The sequence below is a fragment of the Spermophilus citellus genome, assembly GCF_964194105.1.
Source record: "Spermophilus citellus genome assembly, chromosome: 15".
NCBI lineage: Eukaryota > Metazoa > Chordata > Mammalia > Rodentia > Sciuridae > Spermophilus > Spermophilus citellus.
The window spans coordinates 36,397,574-36,415,453 of NC_138195.1; the positions used below are offsets into that span (position 1 = coordinate 36,397,574).

Genomic DNA, 17,880 nt, shown 5'->3' on the forward strand with positions numbered 1-17,880 from the left:
AAAATGACAATTATTGTTATTTTATTACTGAAAAAGAAACACATAATTTTTAGAAACATATAACATTATAAATAATCATATAGAGGAAAAGATAACCATAATATCACTCACTGTTCTGTTTAATTTTTCTGTCTGACTTTCAATCATTCATATGTGTGTGTGTGTGTGTGTGTGTGTGTGTGTGTGTATAACAATATTTAAGGGAAGGAAAAATAATGTTCAAAAATGAATTCAGTGTGAATCCAGATTTTTATATTTCAATTCTTGTTTTCTAGTCTATATAACAGTGGATTTGTAAGGATCCCAGATCCAAATTTAAAAATCTTTTGTTTAACTACCTTAACTATCTTTGATAAAATTTCTGGAACTTTATAATAACAGGTTTGTTTTCATGAAAATCAAAAAACTAGGTCAAAATACTTGTCTGTGATCTCCTAGGTTTCTCTAATTGGACTTAGCATCCATTATTTCCATCTAGGTTGTTTAGCCAGAGCATTCCATTCGTGTGCAGGGAGGCTATGGCAGATACAACAGCCTCAGTATTTTACCTATCTTCTGCAACCCTTCAGAATGAACCCAGTGCTTTTTCAGAACACACAGTCTCTGAATTCTCTGACAAGTCACTTCCCTGACCCCAGCCACCATTCATTTATTTTCTTAAATAGCACCTCACCACCACCTCCCCTCCAGGAACCCTTGGTGTGTGAAGGATCCTTGGCAAAGGACGCCACCACTAAAGGGCCATAGGCTCATGAGAATCCCCACAGAAATGGGAAACTAAATATAGACAGGTACATTTTGATATGTACCAACATCAGATGATAGGTTTGTTTTCTCTGTGAACTTATGGGAGAGTAGGTCAAGAACACAAGAAACACAGAGAAATTTCAAATTGGTTGGGAATACCCATTGCAGTAGAATCATATTCTGAAGGTGAATATTAGCATTCTTAATTATAATTTTCATTTCTTATTGAAAATTTTAAAAATAGAGTCATATTCCCAAATTATGGTATAAACTGAAAGCATAATTAGCACTCAGTATACCTCACTTAACCTAAAATTTTCTGAAAGTACGTCTAAAGAAAGCACAAGCTCACATTTGAACTTCAGCAGTGTGTTGCACTATTAAGCTAGTTATGAGACAAAATATGAATTAATTTTAGGATTTATATTTTATTTTTCTCATAAAATATGAGAACTTGGCAGAGAACAACATGACATCTTCCTAAATAAACTGGTTCCAAATGTAACCCTAGGTACCACCATTATGCTTTCTTGCCTGAAAAGCATTTTTTTCTCTGCAGTTCTGCATCCCACCAGCTACTTCAAAGGCCAGTACAGAATTCACTTCCCTCAGATAGTATTATGACTGAATCTCGACTCTGCAGCAATTCTGCACTCTGGACATAATTTGTGGAAAATTATTTGTTTCTCAGACTGTTGTTTTGTACTGTTCTCATACAGCTGCATTTATTTTATATTCCTTCCAGATCACTACCACAGCATCTAGTATAATAAATGCTTGTTTAATGAATAAATGAACTTCAGTTGTCATTGACTACAGGAATTTTAATGCTCTCTCAGAATATAAAATGAATTGTAAATGTTATTTAGGTAACACTTTCATTCTATATAAAGATAATAGTATTTATTTTTGTTCTGTAGAAGAAGTTGTTTCTTCATTTCAGGTTCCAAATGAAGACAATCTAGTGTACCCTTCTCCTGCTTTTTCTTTAACTTTACAAGGACATTTGCTTGTACAAGAACGTGTGTTTTGTATGAACTTTTCTATATTGTTTTGTAAGCAAAATCATGCTAGTCCCCCCTTAGTAGGTCACCTGAAATTTATCTACCCAATTTTGGAGAAGGAAAAGAAGAAGAAAAAATAAATAAAAGCTTTGAACCTTTCTCCATTAGAAAGATTTTTGATCCTAAAAGCTATGTAGTTGTACTGTCTACAAGCAAAACCCAATTTGGTTATTGAATGCAGAACATAAAAAAATAGGATAACGGAGTAAAGGAATGACTCAGCCCAGGATGACCAAATTTTCTTTCTTTCTTTCTTTCTTTCTTTCTTTCTTTCTTTCTTTCTTTCTTTCTTTCTTTCTTTCTTTCTTTCTTCCTTCCTTCCTTCCTTCCTTCCTTCCTTCCTTCCTTCCTTCCTTTCTTTCTTCTTTCTTTCTTTCTTTCTTTCCTTTTTCTTTCTTTCCTTTCCTTTCTTTCTTTCTTTCCTTTCTTTCCTTTTTTCTTTTTTCTTTCTTTCTTTTTACTTTTTTTCTTTTTGTCTTTCTTTCTTTCTTTGTGCTAGAAAGTTTTATGTTTTTAATTTGGTCTTGTTTTGAGATATAACTTAGTACTGCAAGTAATCCATATAGGAAGTATTTAAGATAAGTACCCAGGTTAAAGGAAAAGAGCAACATCTTGCTTCAAAGGACAATGAACATCATCTGAAAAGTCTAGATGATTTTTCTTGGGAAGAGGAATCCTTCTCCAAGCTTCTCAGTATTGGCTTCCTCATCTGAAAATAGGAATAATAATGGCCCCACCGTAGCTACTATGAGGATCAAATGAGATGATGCATGCAAAGCAAATGTGCTCACCAAATGTTAGAATTGTTTTGCCATTTATTATTTTTAGTTGTGACCTTACGTAAATGATGTAGCCATGCTGTGCATCACTGTCCTCATCTGAGAACTGTGATAATGATGAGAACTAATTCATAGGGACACTGTAGGATTACATGAGATTATATGAGATAATGGATATAAACTAGACTTGATAATTGATAACTGTTAATCACCTCCATTATCATAATCGCGATTACCATCATCTTCATCACCATTGTTAGCAAACTCTCAGAGAATGGCAAAGATGATTTATTGGGAAGCTATTTCAGGTGAACTAAAACATTGCATGTGTCAGAGGCTCAATTTGTGACAGAAAAAAAAAAAAGCAAAGGAATACGACAGAGCACAACCAGGGCTGGCAGCAACACTGATGTTAGAGGATTGTTTGTTTTGTTTCCTTAAAAATGTACTTTTTTTTTTTTTTTTGGTACCTGGATTGAACCCAGGGGTGCTTAACCACTGAGCAACATCCCTAGCCCTTTAAAATTTTATTTAGAAACAGGGCCTCACTAGGTTGCTTAGGGCCTCAATAAATTGTTGAGGCTGGCTTTGAATGTCTGATCCTCCTGTCTCAGCCTCCAGAGCCACTGGGATTCAGGTGTGCACCACTACTCCCGAAATATACTAATCTTTATGATAATAAGTGTATAACATTAAGTACTGTGTACAGGGGCTGGGGATGTGGCTCAAGCGGTAGCGCGCTCGCCTGGCATGCGTGCGGCCCAGGTTCGACCTCAGCACCACATACCAACGAAGATGTTGTGTCCGCCGAGAACTAAAAAATAAATATTAAAAATTCTCTCTCTCTCCTCACTCTCTCTTTAAAAAAAAAAAGTACTGTGTACAGTATCTACCTCTTTCAGAGACTGAAAGTAAAATATAACTCCCCTCCTTCAACAACTACAGGAAGTAGGCTAATACTCAGAGCATGATTTTGCTTACAACATAATATAGAAAAGTTCATATAAAACCTACACTGGCATTTATATTAACTAATTTTTGTCATTTATATTTTTTCAATGTGACTTTCAAACAAGTGCATTTTATGATACATACACTAAAGTTTTTATTTTTTCTTAAAGAAAAGAAACATTGGTTTGTTTGTTTGTTTGTTTTAACAAAATGATTTATCTTCCTGAAGCTTCACTTTGCTGATACCAGCACTTCACAGGAACTTTTAGAGTCATGTGAGACATGCACACAGGGAGAATAAACCTTCATGTAAATGTGAATTTCTCCCTGCTGGGAATAAATGTGAATTAAACAATTCACATTTGACCTAATACTGTGTGCATAATAATGTTACTGCCATTGAGAAGGAGAAATGCATAAAATTTAAAACTAGGGATATATTTATAGTGGTTTATTTGAGCTGTCCACACTAGTCGGTTTTTCTCTTGGCCAAGAACAAAAAGCTGTGATGGGGTTGTGGCTCAGTTGTGGAGTACTTGCCCTTCACGTGTGAGACACCGAGTTCAATCCTCAGCACCACATAAAAATAAATAAGTAAAATAAAATATTGTGTTAATCTACAACTAAAAACATTTTTTAAAAAGAACAAAAAGCTATAAAAATATTAGTAACTTTAATTTTCAGTTCTAAAGTTCTTGTTTTACCCATTAAAATTTTGGTTCTATGAATAAGTAAAAAAAAAAAATAGACACAGGTGCATTAAAATAGGTTTAAAATAATAATCTAGAGCTTAAATACATTATATTAATATTAATTAATATCATGTTAGAATTACTATATTATATTATAACTATATTACTATTGGCCTATATTTAAAATTTTATAAAGATGTTCCACATCTGGACACAAAAACAAAACACGTTAGATATACTCATGAAGAAAGCATGGTAACCATTCAATGGTAACCATTCCATTCTAAATGCAGACATAACTGTTATACTGGTCCCAAGTCCATTGTAAAATACGAGAAAAAAATATTGACTTCTTGAAAGTAAATCATAGAACCAATCTAAGGAGAGTCTTTTTTTTTTTCCTCAAACATAACTTGAATTACTTAATAAGTCCTTTGCAGGTAACATTCAATGTGTACTTTCAAAAAGAATGAAAACTTAAGTCCCCTTTATGCATTAAGCTCAAGGCTCAGAATACAAACACATATACCTATAAATATTCCAGAAGAAAATATAAAACCCCAGATACACTTTACAGACAGGGCTGATAAATCCAATGTGTGGGAGACCAACCTTGTACATGACTGGGTCACACTCCCCGGCTGGGTGCTGAGGAGCTCAGTCACAGAAATGTGGCAGAGCTTTCCCCACCCTTCTTGGGTTCCAGGGACAGTGTCTCCTGCAGGGGTGTGTCTTGCTACAGCCCCATGGGTAAAGCTACGCTCACCTCTTCCTTTTTAATATAACCCTTTGCTCTGTTTAGGTTAGAATCTTCCATGGAAGTGCCTTGTGTGTGCCCTCTTCTCTTACTGTGTCCTTGCATGTGGCCTTCCCAGGTGTCAGTCAACCTGCTGACAGGGGACATCATGAAGGTAGACTCAGCCCCCTGAAACCTGACCCCTTGCCTCATCTGAATAGCTTTTCCTCAATAAAAGGGGTCAGCATGTTCTCTCTCTCTCTCTCTCTCTCTCTCTCTCTGGACCCTTAAGGTCAGAGGAGCCGTCACAGCGACCCCAAAGAAAAAGGTATTTGTGTCTCTTGTGTGGTTATTTTGTGCAGCACAGTTAGCCCAGTTTAACTGGAGTGACCCCTGAGCCTTTTAGTCACCAACAGAAACCGGTACCAATGCACAGTGGGAAGAATTACTGGAACACCTAAAAAGCTCAGGAGAGACTTTGAGAAATCTGGACACGAAGTATGAAGAGGGTGAGACATGGCCTATCTTCTGGGATAATTTGCAGTTCCCAAGTTGGTCTTAAGGAAGTCTCACAGGATCTCTTTCCTGATTCTTCCATCTTGTCCTCTCTGGGGTCCAAAAATATCAGTGAGAGTAGGAGCCGGGGAGGAGTGTGCTTATTTTCCAACTTTCTCTCTGGCATTTAAATGAACATTTTTTTTTGGTGGAGGAAAGTATGCATTATCACATTCTATACAGAATTACATCATACAAAATTCTCCTTCACTGCTCAAAACTTGTATTAAGATGTATCTGTCAAGTCTACATTTTGTACTTCACTATTGAACTTTCCAGAAGTAATTGAGTAATCAAAACAGATTTCTTCAGTTTTTCACAAAATTGCTTTGAATTTGAGATCGATGTAGGGTAGACTGCCTTCTGATTTCCAATTCATCTTTCGTTTTTTTCACCTTGTGAGCCAGGCAATTTCTAACACACCGTGTTTAAAATGAGATAATGGTAATTTTTTTAAAATTTAGTAAATCCCAGGTCTGGGGAAAAAATAATTAGTAAGACTCTTTCATATGGAGTCAGGGGACACAGGAAGGAGAAAAGACAGGGAAGAGCAGAAAAAAAAAAGTTGATATTTATTGGTCACGCCGGGGAATGTTAGAAACGTTTCAAGTCACATGAAGATTATCCAGGCACCTTGACTTTTCCCTTCTCCCTGGACCACTCTTACCATTTCTGACTCCCTCTGATGTCTCAGGCCTCAACTCTCAGACCACCTCCTTAGCCAGAGTCTATGAACACCCAGTGCAGCCTTTCCCTGCATACACCCTCACTCTGTACTCCATACCACTTGGACATTCATCCATTGTTCTAAGTACTCATTTGTTCACTTGCTTATTTTTACCTATTATTTATTTATTCATTACTTCTCTGGTTATTTTCTGAGCTCACTGATTAACATGGGAGATTTTGAGGGTCAGTGATGTGCCTCTTTTCTTTATTTCCATATTCTGCAAAATGAACAATGCCCACCATATATAGCAGAGTTTTCAAACACTGTAATTGAATGAAGAATGGTAAGACACCAAGCTTCCTCCAGACATATCTGCTCAAGTTTCCTGTCCAGGCTGTTCTCTTTCCAGTTGGCCTGTGCTCTCCAGATGCAGATCTCACAGATTTTTTTCCTGCTATAGCCCAAAGGCTGAAAAGTTCCCCCTGCTCCACCCTGTACTGTGCATCACACCCTTTCTCCTCCAAACTGTCAGCCTGCAATGGATAAGACTGAGCACTTGCAGCCTTCCCTACTCGCTCCCTGCCAATTGCCAATTATATGCCCTAGTTTCGTCATTTAAAAATGGGGGGAAAAAGAGAAACAGAAAATAATTACACCTATTGTCAAGATCGAATAAGACTGTCTGTGTGAGACACTTGGTAAAGCCTGGAACACAGGAAATGTTAAGTATTCATCATTATTTTTATTCCCACATCTTTGAGCACTTAGTCAAAACGCCACCTTTTATGTTAAAGTTTCAGATGTGTTTGTTTTCTGTATCTTTTGTGTCCAGCATAGTATCATGTTTACTTATTAAGAAATTCAAAGATTGCCTGATGCAACTTACTAAAAGAAAAGGTAAGGAGAGTTAACAAAATCAAAACAGAATAAAAATGACCCAATAGGTGAGTTATTACCTGTTGATTCAAATTATATTTCCCTTGCATTTTTAAAATTCTGGTGAAGAAAGTTTGGTGTTTAAAATTCTGTACTTTGGCTAGTGGGCTCAACTTAGATTTCTACTTTAATCTCACATTCTGCTTGCTTTCAAGCGAACAGGCTTCAAGCTTGTCATGATCTTGGTAATTTTTCAATCCCCTAGGGAATATTTTATCACTATTGGCTGGAAGGCAACTGAAATATTATTTTGTATTTGACTTTACCTAAATGGTAATTCACAGATCCATTGGATTGTTGCCCAGACAACTGAAAATAATAAAATCAAGAGAAAAAAAAATTAAGCTAAGTAATACTAATTTCCATCTTAAAGAAATGTAAGTGAATATGCAGGTGAAATAAATACTAGGTGAAAAAAAGTGCAAACTCTACTAGCATACATTTATTGAATTTAACAAGGGTTGTGCTGTTGGCTCACCCTCTGGATCCTATAGGATTCCAGCAAATTAAACTTCTCCAACTGGCAAGTTAATAGTGTTGATGTAATGCTGCTTGTCCCCAGATAGCTGAACTCAGCAACTCCAGTTCCATTTTTCCTTTCCAAAGGATAGCTAAAGAAACATTCCTGGGACACATGTAACATGTTTGCTTTTACAAGAAAGAAATTTAGTTCACATTTTCCTCTATAGCTCTATGTCTTATGCCATGATTTCTTTTTTTTTTAACACTTTTTTAGTTGTTGATAGATCTTTATTTTATTAATTTATATGCGGTGCTGAGAATTGAACCCAGGGCCTCACACATGCCAGACAAATGTGCTACCGCTGAGCCCCAGCCCCAGCCCCTTATGCTATGATTTCTATAGATTTTATTTGTTTAGGTAAAAAGAACAATATTTACAGTATTCCAAAAGTTCACAGATCTGAAGTTCAAAGAAAAGGGATTATTTTTTTGTCCTATATGTATACATATTATTGTCCTATATGTATTGTGGTCCTGTATGTATTACCATTCAGGGGTTATTCTCTTCGGTTTTTCAACACAGGAGGGCCTGTGGACATTGCTGCTGCTTCTGCTTTCTCCTCCCCTTTCCTACACAGAGCAATTCCCTTACAAGTCCACTTTTTCAAAAGTGAATATAAGACACATAACTGTAACCTGTGTCTCCTAATAATATAGCATGTACAATTCTCAAAGCCAATGGTTAAATCTAGCTCCTTATTTACAATGCCAGCAAAATATTCTATCTATAGTGTGAAAATATAATTTTTCAGCTATTCCCTTGATGAACAATCAACTCATTTTCAGGTTTATTTTCCATCAACACAGTGGAAGTTAATCGTTTTTGTTCATGATTTTACATGTGGGTTCTTTTGAGTCTGCACATTATATTCTAAAATATAAGGCTTATGGGTCAAAGGTCAATTTATCTATATTAAATAGCTTTACAGTTAGATCTATATGTATTAACATTTTCTTATTTAAAGGTGGTATAGATATTGCTATGATATCTCTATTTGATTCCATCAGCTCAGGTTTTTCATTTTATTTATTTATTTATTGGTAGAAAATGGTTCTTAACGCTCAAAAGCAACAACTACAAACACTTATGCCTTGTTTTAAGTAGAAAACTTTAATCTAGAAATAAAATGTGCCTCAAATCAAACCAATTTTCATAGTTACTATGTTATTTCAAGATTATTCATATTTTTAGCAGTTCTTTTCTTTTTTTTTTCAAACTTTTGACAGAACATTGTGTGGGTGCTAGGTACTGAACAAATGACCACATTGGCAGACTCAGTTGTGTATTTAACAACAACAGCAAAGTATTACCAATATATTTGATGTAAAAACGCATTATTAATCACATTTCTATTTAGGCCATTACCAAAGAGTCACTTGTTCCTGAAATTTTGTAATAAGCCAAATCATTAAATTTCTTTGCTTATTTTCAAGTATTAGTAGAACTATTAAGTCAACAAGGTTTTTCTTGAATTAATGTTAAAATGTACAGTATACATCATGGATCTGTTTTTATGACATACAAGGTGTTTTGTTTCTACTTTTTTGCTATGGAAAATAGTTAACTGGCTATCTCTTTGATATGTGTAGTCGTAAAATGTGACTAGTTTATATAAGAATATTTTAAGTAAGAAGAAAACAAAGGAAAATCCTAGGATTTAGAGATGACCATTTTCACTGACCATCAATATGTATGTATTATTTTATATAATTCTTCAACAACTTATGAAATTAGCATTCACAGATGAGAAACTGAGTTTCAGAGACACCAAGCAACTTGCTCAATGTCTCACAGCAAATAAATTGGAAAGCCCATACTTGACCCCATCATCTGTCTGGTGTTGAGGCCCACACTAGTATATCCTCTGTTCTCTACTGAACCTAACACATTGATCACCATGCACTTTTGCCCCAGTGTTTTTCCTTTCTTGGTTATAAGTCACAGGTCAGTCTGAATCAGTGATACAGACATGAAGCGAAAGTTCCTTTGGCTATAGCACTTCTACATGACTGGAATGGATCTGGTCCACTCTTGGAGAGGAAGGGTGTTATTCCTGGTCCTGCTGAGGTGGCTTCTCTTCTGAGGTTAACATTTCTCCCAGAAGCCTAAGGTTGGTGGTAAGACATGGAACATTGTTCAGTCTCAGACTTCATCCTTTTGTTATAGTCAATATTTCTACGAGTGTATTAAAGCTATTCACCAAAAACTAATTCAATGTTACATGACCTTCGCGTGTACACTTTTCTTCCCTTTAGTTTTTTTTTTAATGCTGAGAATTATTTGGAAAGCTAAGGACATTTTTCTTTAATACTTCCAAAAGGCTCACTGGAAAGTACCTCAAATGTCTCATGCTAATAAGTATTCATGAGGAGGAGGGAGGTAGTGGTAACATTGCAATCCTCCTTATATTAGACTGTTGTTGAATAATTTGAGCATTGATAATTTTAGAATATTTTCAGCAGTGGAAAATTTAAGCAAGATTCACATCATATTCAGAGGCAACACATGTTCATCCATGGCCTGTCATGAATGCACAGCCTTTTGTAGTTTCATACGCAAAACGGTAGAAGGTCTTTTCCTTTCTGAATATGATGCCTAACTATAGCACCAAATAGTATGGAATTCTTAAATTAGCTAATACTATTTTCTCAGTTCATATCGCATTAGGTTTTGTTAGTGGTGGCGGTGGCGGTGTTTTAAATATTTGTCCTGCTTCATAGTTAAAAAAAAATAATAATACAGCAAGAGGACTAACTTGGGGAAGTTTGGGATAAAAATGTACCTGGAGTGTAGGGATGGGTGGGGATGGAGGCAGTGGGGGATGCTCTTTGTAAATGGCAAGAGAATCTCATTCAAGAGAATAAATTCTCCTACTGCCATGCAAGACTTTGGGAATTAAGCACCATGCCCAGCCTGTAACTCTTGAACACTGAGGTTAAGGCTGAAACACTACCTGCTGCTCCCTTCTCCAGCATCACACACAGACCAGGTCTGGCAAAATAGGCTGGCTGTTAGCCAAACTCCGAAATCACCAACCCCAGACACCTGCAGCTGGTTCCTTGCCAGAGAGTCCAGGACGCCTGGGGTTGGAAAGATGAAAAGTCACTGAAGCCACAGACGCACGCACGCACCCGGGACCAGGAAAAATTGAGAAGCGGTTGAAACCATAGATGCCCAGGGAAGAGCTGCTCTCCCTGGAAGGGTGCCTGGCACGCACGGCTCTGGCAAAGATCCAGGATGCCCAGCGAAAAGCATTCCCACACCTGCATGTGCTCAGAGTGCCAGCGCTTACCCACACACCCCAAATTCACAAACAAGGCACATGGCAACGTCCTTTCCCCTGGGTACCCCTATCTGAGTGGCCCTCTGTTCTAGCAGACAAGCCCTTCTCTCTCTCTCTCTCTCTCTCTCTCTCTCTCTCTCTCTCTCTCTCTCTCTCTCTCTCTCTCTCTCTCTTTTTTCCTCATCTTGCAAGTTTCTAAACCTGAGGCTGCGCTCAGGGCTCCTAGTGTTGCCCTGGAATCCACCGGGTACCCATGTCATGCCCAAGAGACGCACAGGCATCTCGCGCGCACGTTCCAAGCTCCCAGAGAGGACAAAAGGGGAGAAGGGTCCCAATTTGAGTAAAGAAACGGTGACTGATGAGACAAGCTTCTAGGGCTGCCTGCAAGTGCCTCAAGGAACAATACCCAGGGCCCGGTGTGCTCCCTCCCTTTCCCGGGGCATTCTCACCAGTTGTATCCTCTGCCACGCTTGAACTTGACGGTAAGCACAGTCTCCAGGAAGAGCAAGAGGTTGAGCAGCGCCAGCAGCCAGTACCGTGGATCTCCCATCACCTCCGTCACTCGCCAGACCCCGACCAGGGAGTGCAGCACAAACAGCAGCCTGGTGACGAGGTCGTAGAGGAGGACCAGTCCCTCCATGCCTGCCCTTGCGCTTGGCCCCAGGCACCTCGCCTGAACCCTGCGGACCCTGCTAGAAGCGCCCAGAGCCCGCTGATGGGTAGGGACTTGACAGCACTGAGACCTGATGCTGCTGTCTTCCCTCCTTACCCTCCCGCGACCGCTGCCGGTAGGACAGGAGAGCGTGACTCGCCCCTCCCCCCAAACTTCCTGAGAACTCTTCAAAGAGGGGAGAATCCAAACCCAGCTTTTCCAGACTGCTGGGTTTTGCAGGGTGCGGGGCTGCGCCGCTCAGGCTCCTGGGCGTTATTTTCCAGCTCCACTCATCCCCCTCCCAATCCTGGGGCCAGTCTCCATCACCATCACCGTGCTCTATCCCCACCCCCAGGCCTCCGTGGGGTCCACAAGAATTTCCCCACTCCGAGGAGCTATAAAGAAGAGGGAGGTGGACAGAAGGTCAAGGTGCTGCATAGCAAGATGGGGCGGGGCGCTAGGAGAGAGGGGACCCCCCTCTGGCACCTCCTCTTTACTTTTCCACCAAAGTACTCTTTAATTTACTCCCATGTTTCACAGGAACATGCTCTCAGGGTGATTCGAAGCTAGCATGCTGGAAAGCCAAAGAATCTGCTGTCCATGCAGTTTTAGAAACACAGCAGCGCCTGCCCAGTTTAAAGAATTGAAACTTTCCAGGACCAGACAAAGTCAGCAGCTCTGGGCTATCCTGGAGCTTCTTACATCTCCTTCAGCGCAAGGGTGACCCTGGTCACTTACTCTTCCAATGCTTTCATTAAAACAGATAATTTGGGGCTGGGGTTGTGGTTCAGCAGTAGAGTGCTCGCCTCACACGTATTCAATCCTGGGTTCGATTCCCACCACCACATAAAAGTAAATAAATAAAATGAAGGTATTCAATGAAGGTCCAACTGCAACTAGAAAATAAATATTAACAAAAAACAGAGATAATTTTTATTATGCCATCCTTGACTCCCACCACTATCCCTAACCCCTTAGGGGTGGGGATGGAGTGCAGCAAGATAAGAGGGCAGAGGGGGAAATGAGGGAGAAGAAAGAAGATAAAGTCAGGAATGAGATTAAGAGGTGAGATTCCTGGAAGGGAGACCTGCACTCTTGAGATCAAGGACCCTTAAGTTAAATTCTGGTCTCTCCAGCATCCAAGGCAAAGTGGAAGCTTAAGTCAGACTTTCCTAAATCACCTTCATGATTTCTATTTGTTTGTTTGGAGTGCTGTTATTTGTGATACTATTTACTTAACATTTTTCTTTAAATAAACTTTTTTTTTTTTACTGAAATCCATTTGTTGTAAAAAAGAAACTTTATATCATTTGTAAATGGAAACCCAGTACAGTTGTCTATAGATGGAAGGTAACTGCATAATAATAATAATAATAATAATAATAATAATACAATGGACTAAGTTGTTAACAATATCATTAGGTATTCTTGTCTCCAAAGCTCTGTACCTCAGATTTCCTTTCTTTGTTATAAATGGAGATTTTAAAAAATGAGTCAGATTACTACCAAGCAGGAATGCTCTGTTGTCCACATTAGTAACATTGAAATAAAAACACATGGAGAATATCTTTTCTAGTTAGGTTTATTCAATTTAAAAGAATGGTATACCTCAAGTCAAAAAAACTGTAAGTTATTTGATTATCTCTATTAGGTGAAAAAGAAATCAAATTGCTTAGAGAAAATGTAGAAGCTATTTTTGGTACTGAGATATGTAAGAATGTATTTATTTACTTTTCCTATGGTCTGTATTGTCTCACAATATCTTACAGGAAGCCCTGCAATGATTTCGGGGAGGGGGGGTTATTATAGTGCTGCTCCATACAGACTGATAGCAGTGAGCACATTCAAGGAAAAGGAAGTGGAGAGCATGGTAGACAAAGGTAGCAGAGGCAGCAGCAGGGAGTAAAGATCAAAGATCCAGTGCCCACCAAGTAGCCTCTGGGAATGCTGACTCAGTCACTTAGGAGTGTTGCAGTTTTTATTGCCCTCTTGTAGCTTTTATTCCCCTGTGTGTTAATCAGCTTTCTGTTGCTGTAACAAACTACCTGAGAAAATCAATTTAAGAGATGAAAGAGCCAGGCCTGGTGGCACATGCCTGTAATCCCAGTGGCTCTGGAGGCTGAGGCAGGAGGATTACAAATTCAAAGCCAGCCTCAGCAATTTAGCAAGGCCCTAAGCAACTTAGCAAGACCCTGTTTCTAAATAAATAAATAAAATCAAAAGGGCTGGGAATGTGGTCAGTGATTAAGCACCCCTGGGTTCAAATCCTTGTTCCTTAAAAGAATAAAAAGGATGAAAGATTTGCTTTGTCTCATTATTCCTGAGATTCCAGTTCATGGTTAATTGGTTGCTTTGATTTTGGGTTTGTGAGAAGGCTGAATTTCATGGCAGAGAGGGTATGAAGGATCAAAGTTGCTCATCTAATGGCAGCTAGGAAGGGAGAGAAAGTGAAGATGAGATGTAGACCCCAAGGGCACATTCCTAAGGACCTCCTTCAATTAGCCCTTACCACCCACATTTTGTATCACTTCCCAATAGTCCACTTATTTATAAACTCATCAGTTGATTAATTCACAGATGAGGTCAGAACTCTCAGGATCCAAGCACTTTCCAAAAGACTCACATCTGAACATCACTGCATTTGGGACCAAACTTTCAATACATGAGCCTTTGGGTTACATTCCAGAGGCAAACCATAACACCCAGCTTCCTCATTTGCAAACCATAACACCTAGGTTTCTCATTTGCGAATTGGTAGATAGTAAGTAGATGCTAAGTCTATCTACTCATAGGCTCACTAGGGGACCAGATATATTCATCCACATAAAGTGTCTGACAGGTATTATTTGTTAGAAATTGGAGATTATTGCCAGGACCAAAAAAAAAAAAAAAAAAATTAGTCCAGAGAGCTATTCTGAGAAAAGGACAAATAGGAATAGAACAGATAAATGTGTCATTCCCAATGCATGTCAAAACCTTTCAGCAGGACCCTACTAAGAGCACATTCAGAACTGAACAGGATGGGTTTGCTACTTTTTTTTTTTTTTTATAAAGGGAAGCACATTTAAAGGGGACCCATGAGTGTGTCAACAAGAAGGTTTTAGAAAGGTAAAAAGTTTTAGAAATGACTTGCTAGAAAGTATTGGCTTTAACTTAGGCAATGTTAAGGCTTAAGGTAATAGGACTATAGATTGTATGCTTTCAAAAATGGACTTAATTTTATGATTGGCGGTCTTGATAAATTTAATTTAGATAAGGGAATGTTGGTCACTTCTGTGGTTTGTACAATATTCATGTTTTGATTGTGTTCAGTCATGACTACGAAACAGACTTATTTGTGTCTTTATCCACAACAATCACACTGTTTACCTTGCCTGATGTTACCTGAACATGCTGTATTCAAGAAGAGGATTCCAAAGCCAGGCTGATGGTACCAGAGCAATGCCTGCTGTCAGGAATTCTTTTCTCTTTCTCACGCCTGTCAGAAAGAGCTCCTTAGGAGGAGTACCGAAAAGAAAGAAGGAGGTTAATCTGACATCTTCCAAACATCTTTGCAATTCTCTGTTTTGAAGGATTTGGTTCAGTATAGCTTCTGTTGTCTCTGGATCTGAAAAACAAGAACTATCATTAAAAAGAATATAAAGTTTTCTTTCTTTTTAATTTTCTCCTAAGCCCATTTACAAGAACTGGAGGCTTTGAGAAATATCTTGAGATCTTCAACCTAATAGCCCAGTAATATTTAGAAAAGAGGGAAAAATTGTAATTGTTATTTTTAAAAAAAAAAAATCCACTCTTCTTGAAAAAGCCATCTCAGCAGCATGCACCCAGTTCTTGAGGTTATACTAAAGCAGAACTTGCTCAGACCACTGTCTCATGGGGAACCATCACCAGATTTTTCTTCCTCTCCCAGTACAAAGTGGGCATCATCATTGTCAGACTTCTTTTCAAATTAGGGTGATTTGAGTTGCAAGAAAGATAACTTTCCCGTGCTAGCTCAAGTAAAAGTAGTAGTTTTTTGAAAGCAATGCGTGATCTAAAAATGGAACTAGACTCCTTAGAATTAAGAACAGGAAGTCTAATAACAGGACCTTAGCCATCTAGAACTGGAAGCCAACTCAAGTAGCACCAGGGATCACATGAGTACAGTTTGTGGATCTTTGCAATAGCAGCTCTCTGACGTTGGCTTCCAGCCAATTTCTCCATGCTGAGTTCAGGTTCCTGAGAAAAGAACTTCAACTGACTTCCTTTAATTTTAGATACCAGGTCACATCATAAATCACTGCACTGGCAATCAGTGGACCTCAGTGCTTTCACTGGCCATCCCCATGCAAAGACAAGTTTAGTGTTGCTAGATTCTGGGTAGAGTTTGAACAGGAGAGAAATGGGACATCGTAGGCATGTTGAGCAGCTTGCCTCATACCATCCAGCTATGAGCTGACATGTACATACCCTACACCTACAATGCCAAAATGTCCCTAACTAATTCTATCTAAACATTGGCATACAATTGTCCACCCACCTGTGGCTTTCAAACAGAGATGCAATTCAGTCACATCTATCCTATGGCTACCCAAGCCGCAGGTTGATCTCAGAAGCTGCAGTTTCCTGATGATTGTCATTCTTCGCTTAGCTCCTTTATTATCCTATTCAGACATCACCCTTACATGTAAGTGTTTGTGTGTGTGTGTGTGTGTGTGTGTGTGTGTGCATGTATGTGTAATACCATGCATGGAAAACATCAATCACTACAGGCAAGTGCAAGTCTATTCCCCAGAGGGATTTTTCATCACTAACACTTTCCATTTTTATTTTTTCTAGTGATTAAAACTATACTTTTAAAATAACTGGGCGTGGTGGCACACGTCTATAATTCTAGTGGCTCATGAGGCTGAGGTAGGAGGATTTCAAATTCAAAGCCAAGGACCTAAGCACCTTAGTGAGATCCTGTCGCTAAATAAAGTATTTAAAAAAGGAGACGAAATATGGCTCAGTGATTAAGTGCCCCTGGGATCAATCCCGGTACCAAAACAAACAAACACATTTTATACTCCTTTATTCATTTACCAACTTATAGAACTCTTGACTTCTTTGTTTGAAATTGGGGAGAATCCACTACTCCCACAACACCTTCTTACTCATTCTCCATTATCTAAATCTTGCCAATCATGCTCTCTATATCAGTAACATTCTATTCTCTAGCTATGATTATAATCTCTTGTTAATTGACCTTAAAAATGAAGATCAAAAAGCTATTAAAATATATAATTAGTTCTCAATATATATTTTTAGATATAGTGGGTTTGCCCCTGAACTTTGAAAACATTTCTCCATTATATTCTAGAATCCAACATAACTAAAAAGTCTGATCATTTTCTTTTTGTAAATAAGTATTTTTTTTTAAATGTCTAGTATTTTTCAGGATTTTTTCTTTATCATGGAGTGCTTCTTATTTGACCCTGCCTACATATTGGACTTTTTCTTAATATACCCTCTCTAGTGTCATACTCTGTATCTTTAGTTAAGTTGAGTCAATCTTCTTTTGTAGCTTCTTTTATTATTTCTTCTCTATTGCTTGTTTTCTCTTTCTGGGATACCTTATACTTTTTACTTTCATCTTTTTCATCAATATTCTGTTAGTTTTTCTTAATTGTGTCATCTGGATGTCTAGCTTAGTCTTCAGATTATTTTATGGTTGAGTTACATCAGTGATTTTTTGTCACCTTATTTTTTCAACAAGCCTTAATTATTAATTGATACCTCATTTCCACAGTAGCTTATTCTTGTTTGGGAGATACCAATAACTTTTCAAGTATCTTGAGGAAACATATAGTTTTTAATTATTCCATCTTCCTGAACTATTTGTCTTTATTTTGTCAATTGCTTGGTGTATTCAAATCCAACCTTCACTTTTAGGGTTTTATAATCTAGTGATCTTCAGATAATTTGATAATTCTTTGTTATCCACTCATATTTGCAAATAGGGGACTAGGCTGGAGGTAGGGTATATGTGAAACAGGTATTCTCAGTTGCTCTTGGTCTACTGAATGTGCTGTGGTCCTTGGAATTGGGGCAGAGACCACTTATCAGGTTTGCTTTCCTGTGGAGTGCAATGAAGAGAAACAGGTAGAGGTGTTGAGATAAGGACAGTTCCTCTGATAGTAGGTGTTTGGTGTATCTCATTAAGTCTTTGGTAGAACTGCTTGTGCTTCTCTCCTCTACCCCATTCCACAGCTTCTGGCTGCGTGAAGATCCATATCTATCTACAGAATACTCTGATTTTGTCTACACTCTT

The 17,880-nt window shown here is 38.3% G+C and overlaps 1 protein-coding gene across 2 annotated transcripts in view; it reads right to left on the reverse strand.

The window, feature by feature from the left end:
* Positions 1-11,606, reverse strand: part of TMEM26 (transmembrane protein 26) — a gene marked incomplete at its 3' end in the record, with an annotated part of 42,470 nt that extends 30,864 nt beyond the window's left edge. For both annotated transcript variants that reach the window (XM_081267299.1, XM_081267298.1), the window contains exon 1: positions 11,386-11,606. In XM_081267299.1, coding sequence (XP_081123425.1) covers positions 11,386-11,576 — 191 coding nt within the window. In that variant the 5' untranslated portion in view covers positions 11,577-11,606. The remainder of the gene's footprint in view (positions 1-11,385) is intronic.
* Between the last annotated feature and the right edge of the window lie 6,274 nt (positions 11,607-17,880).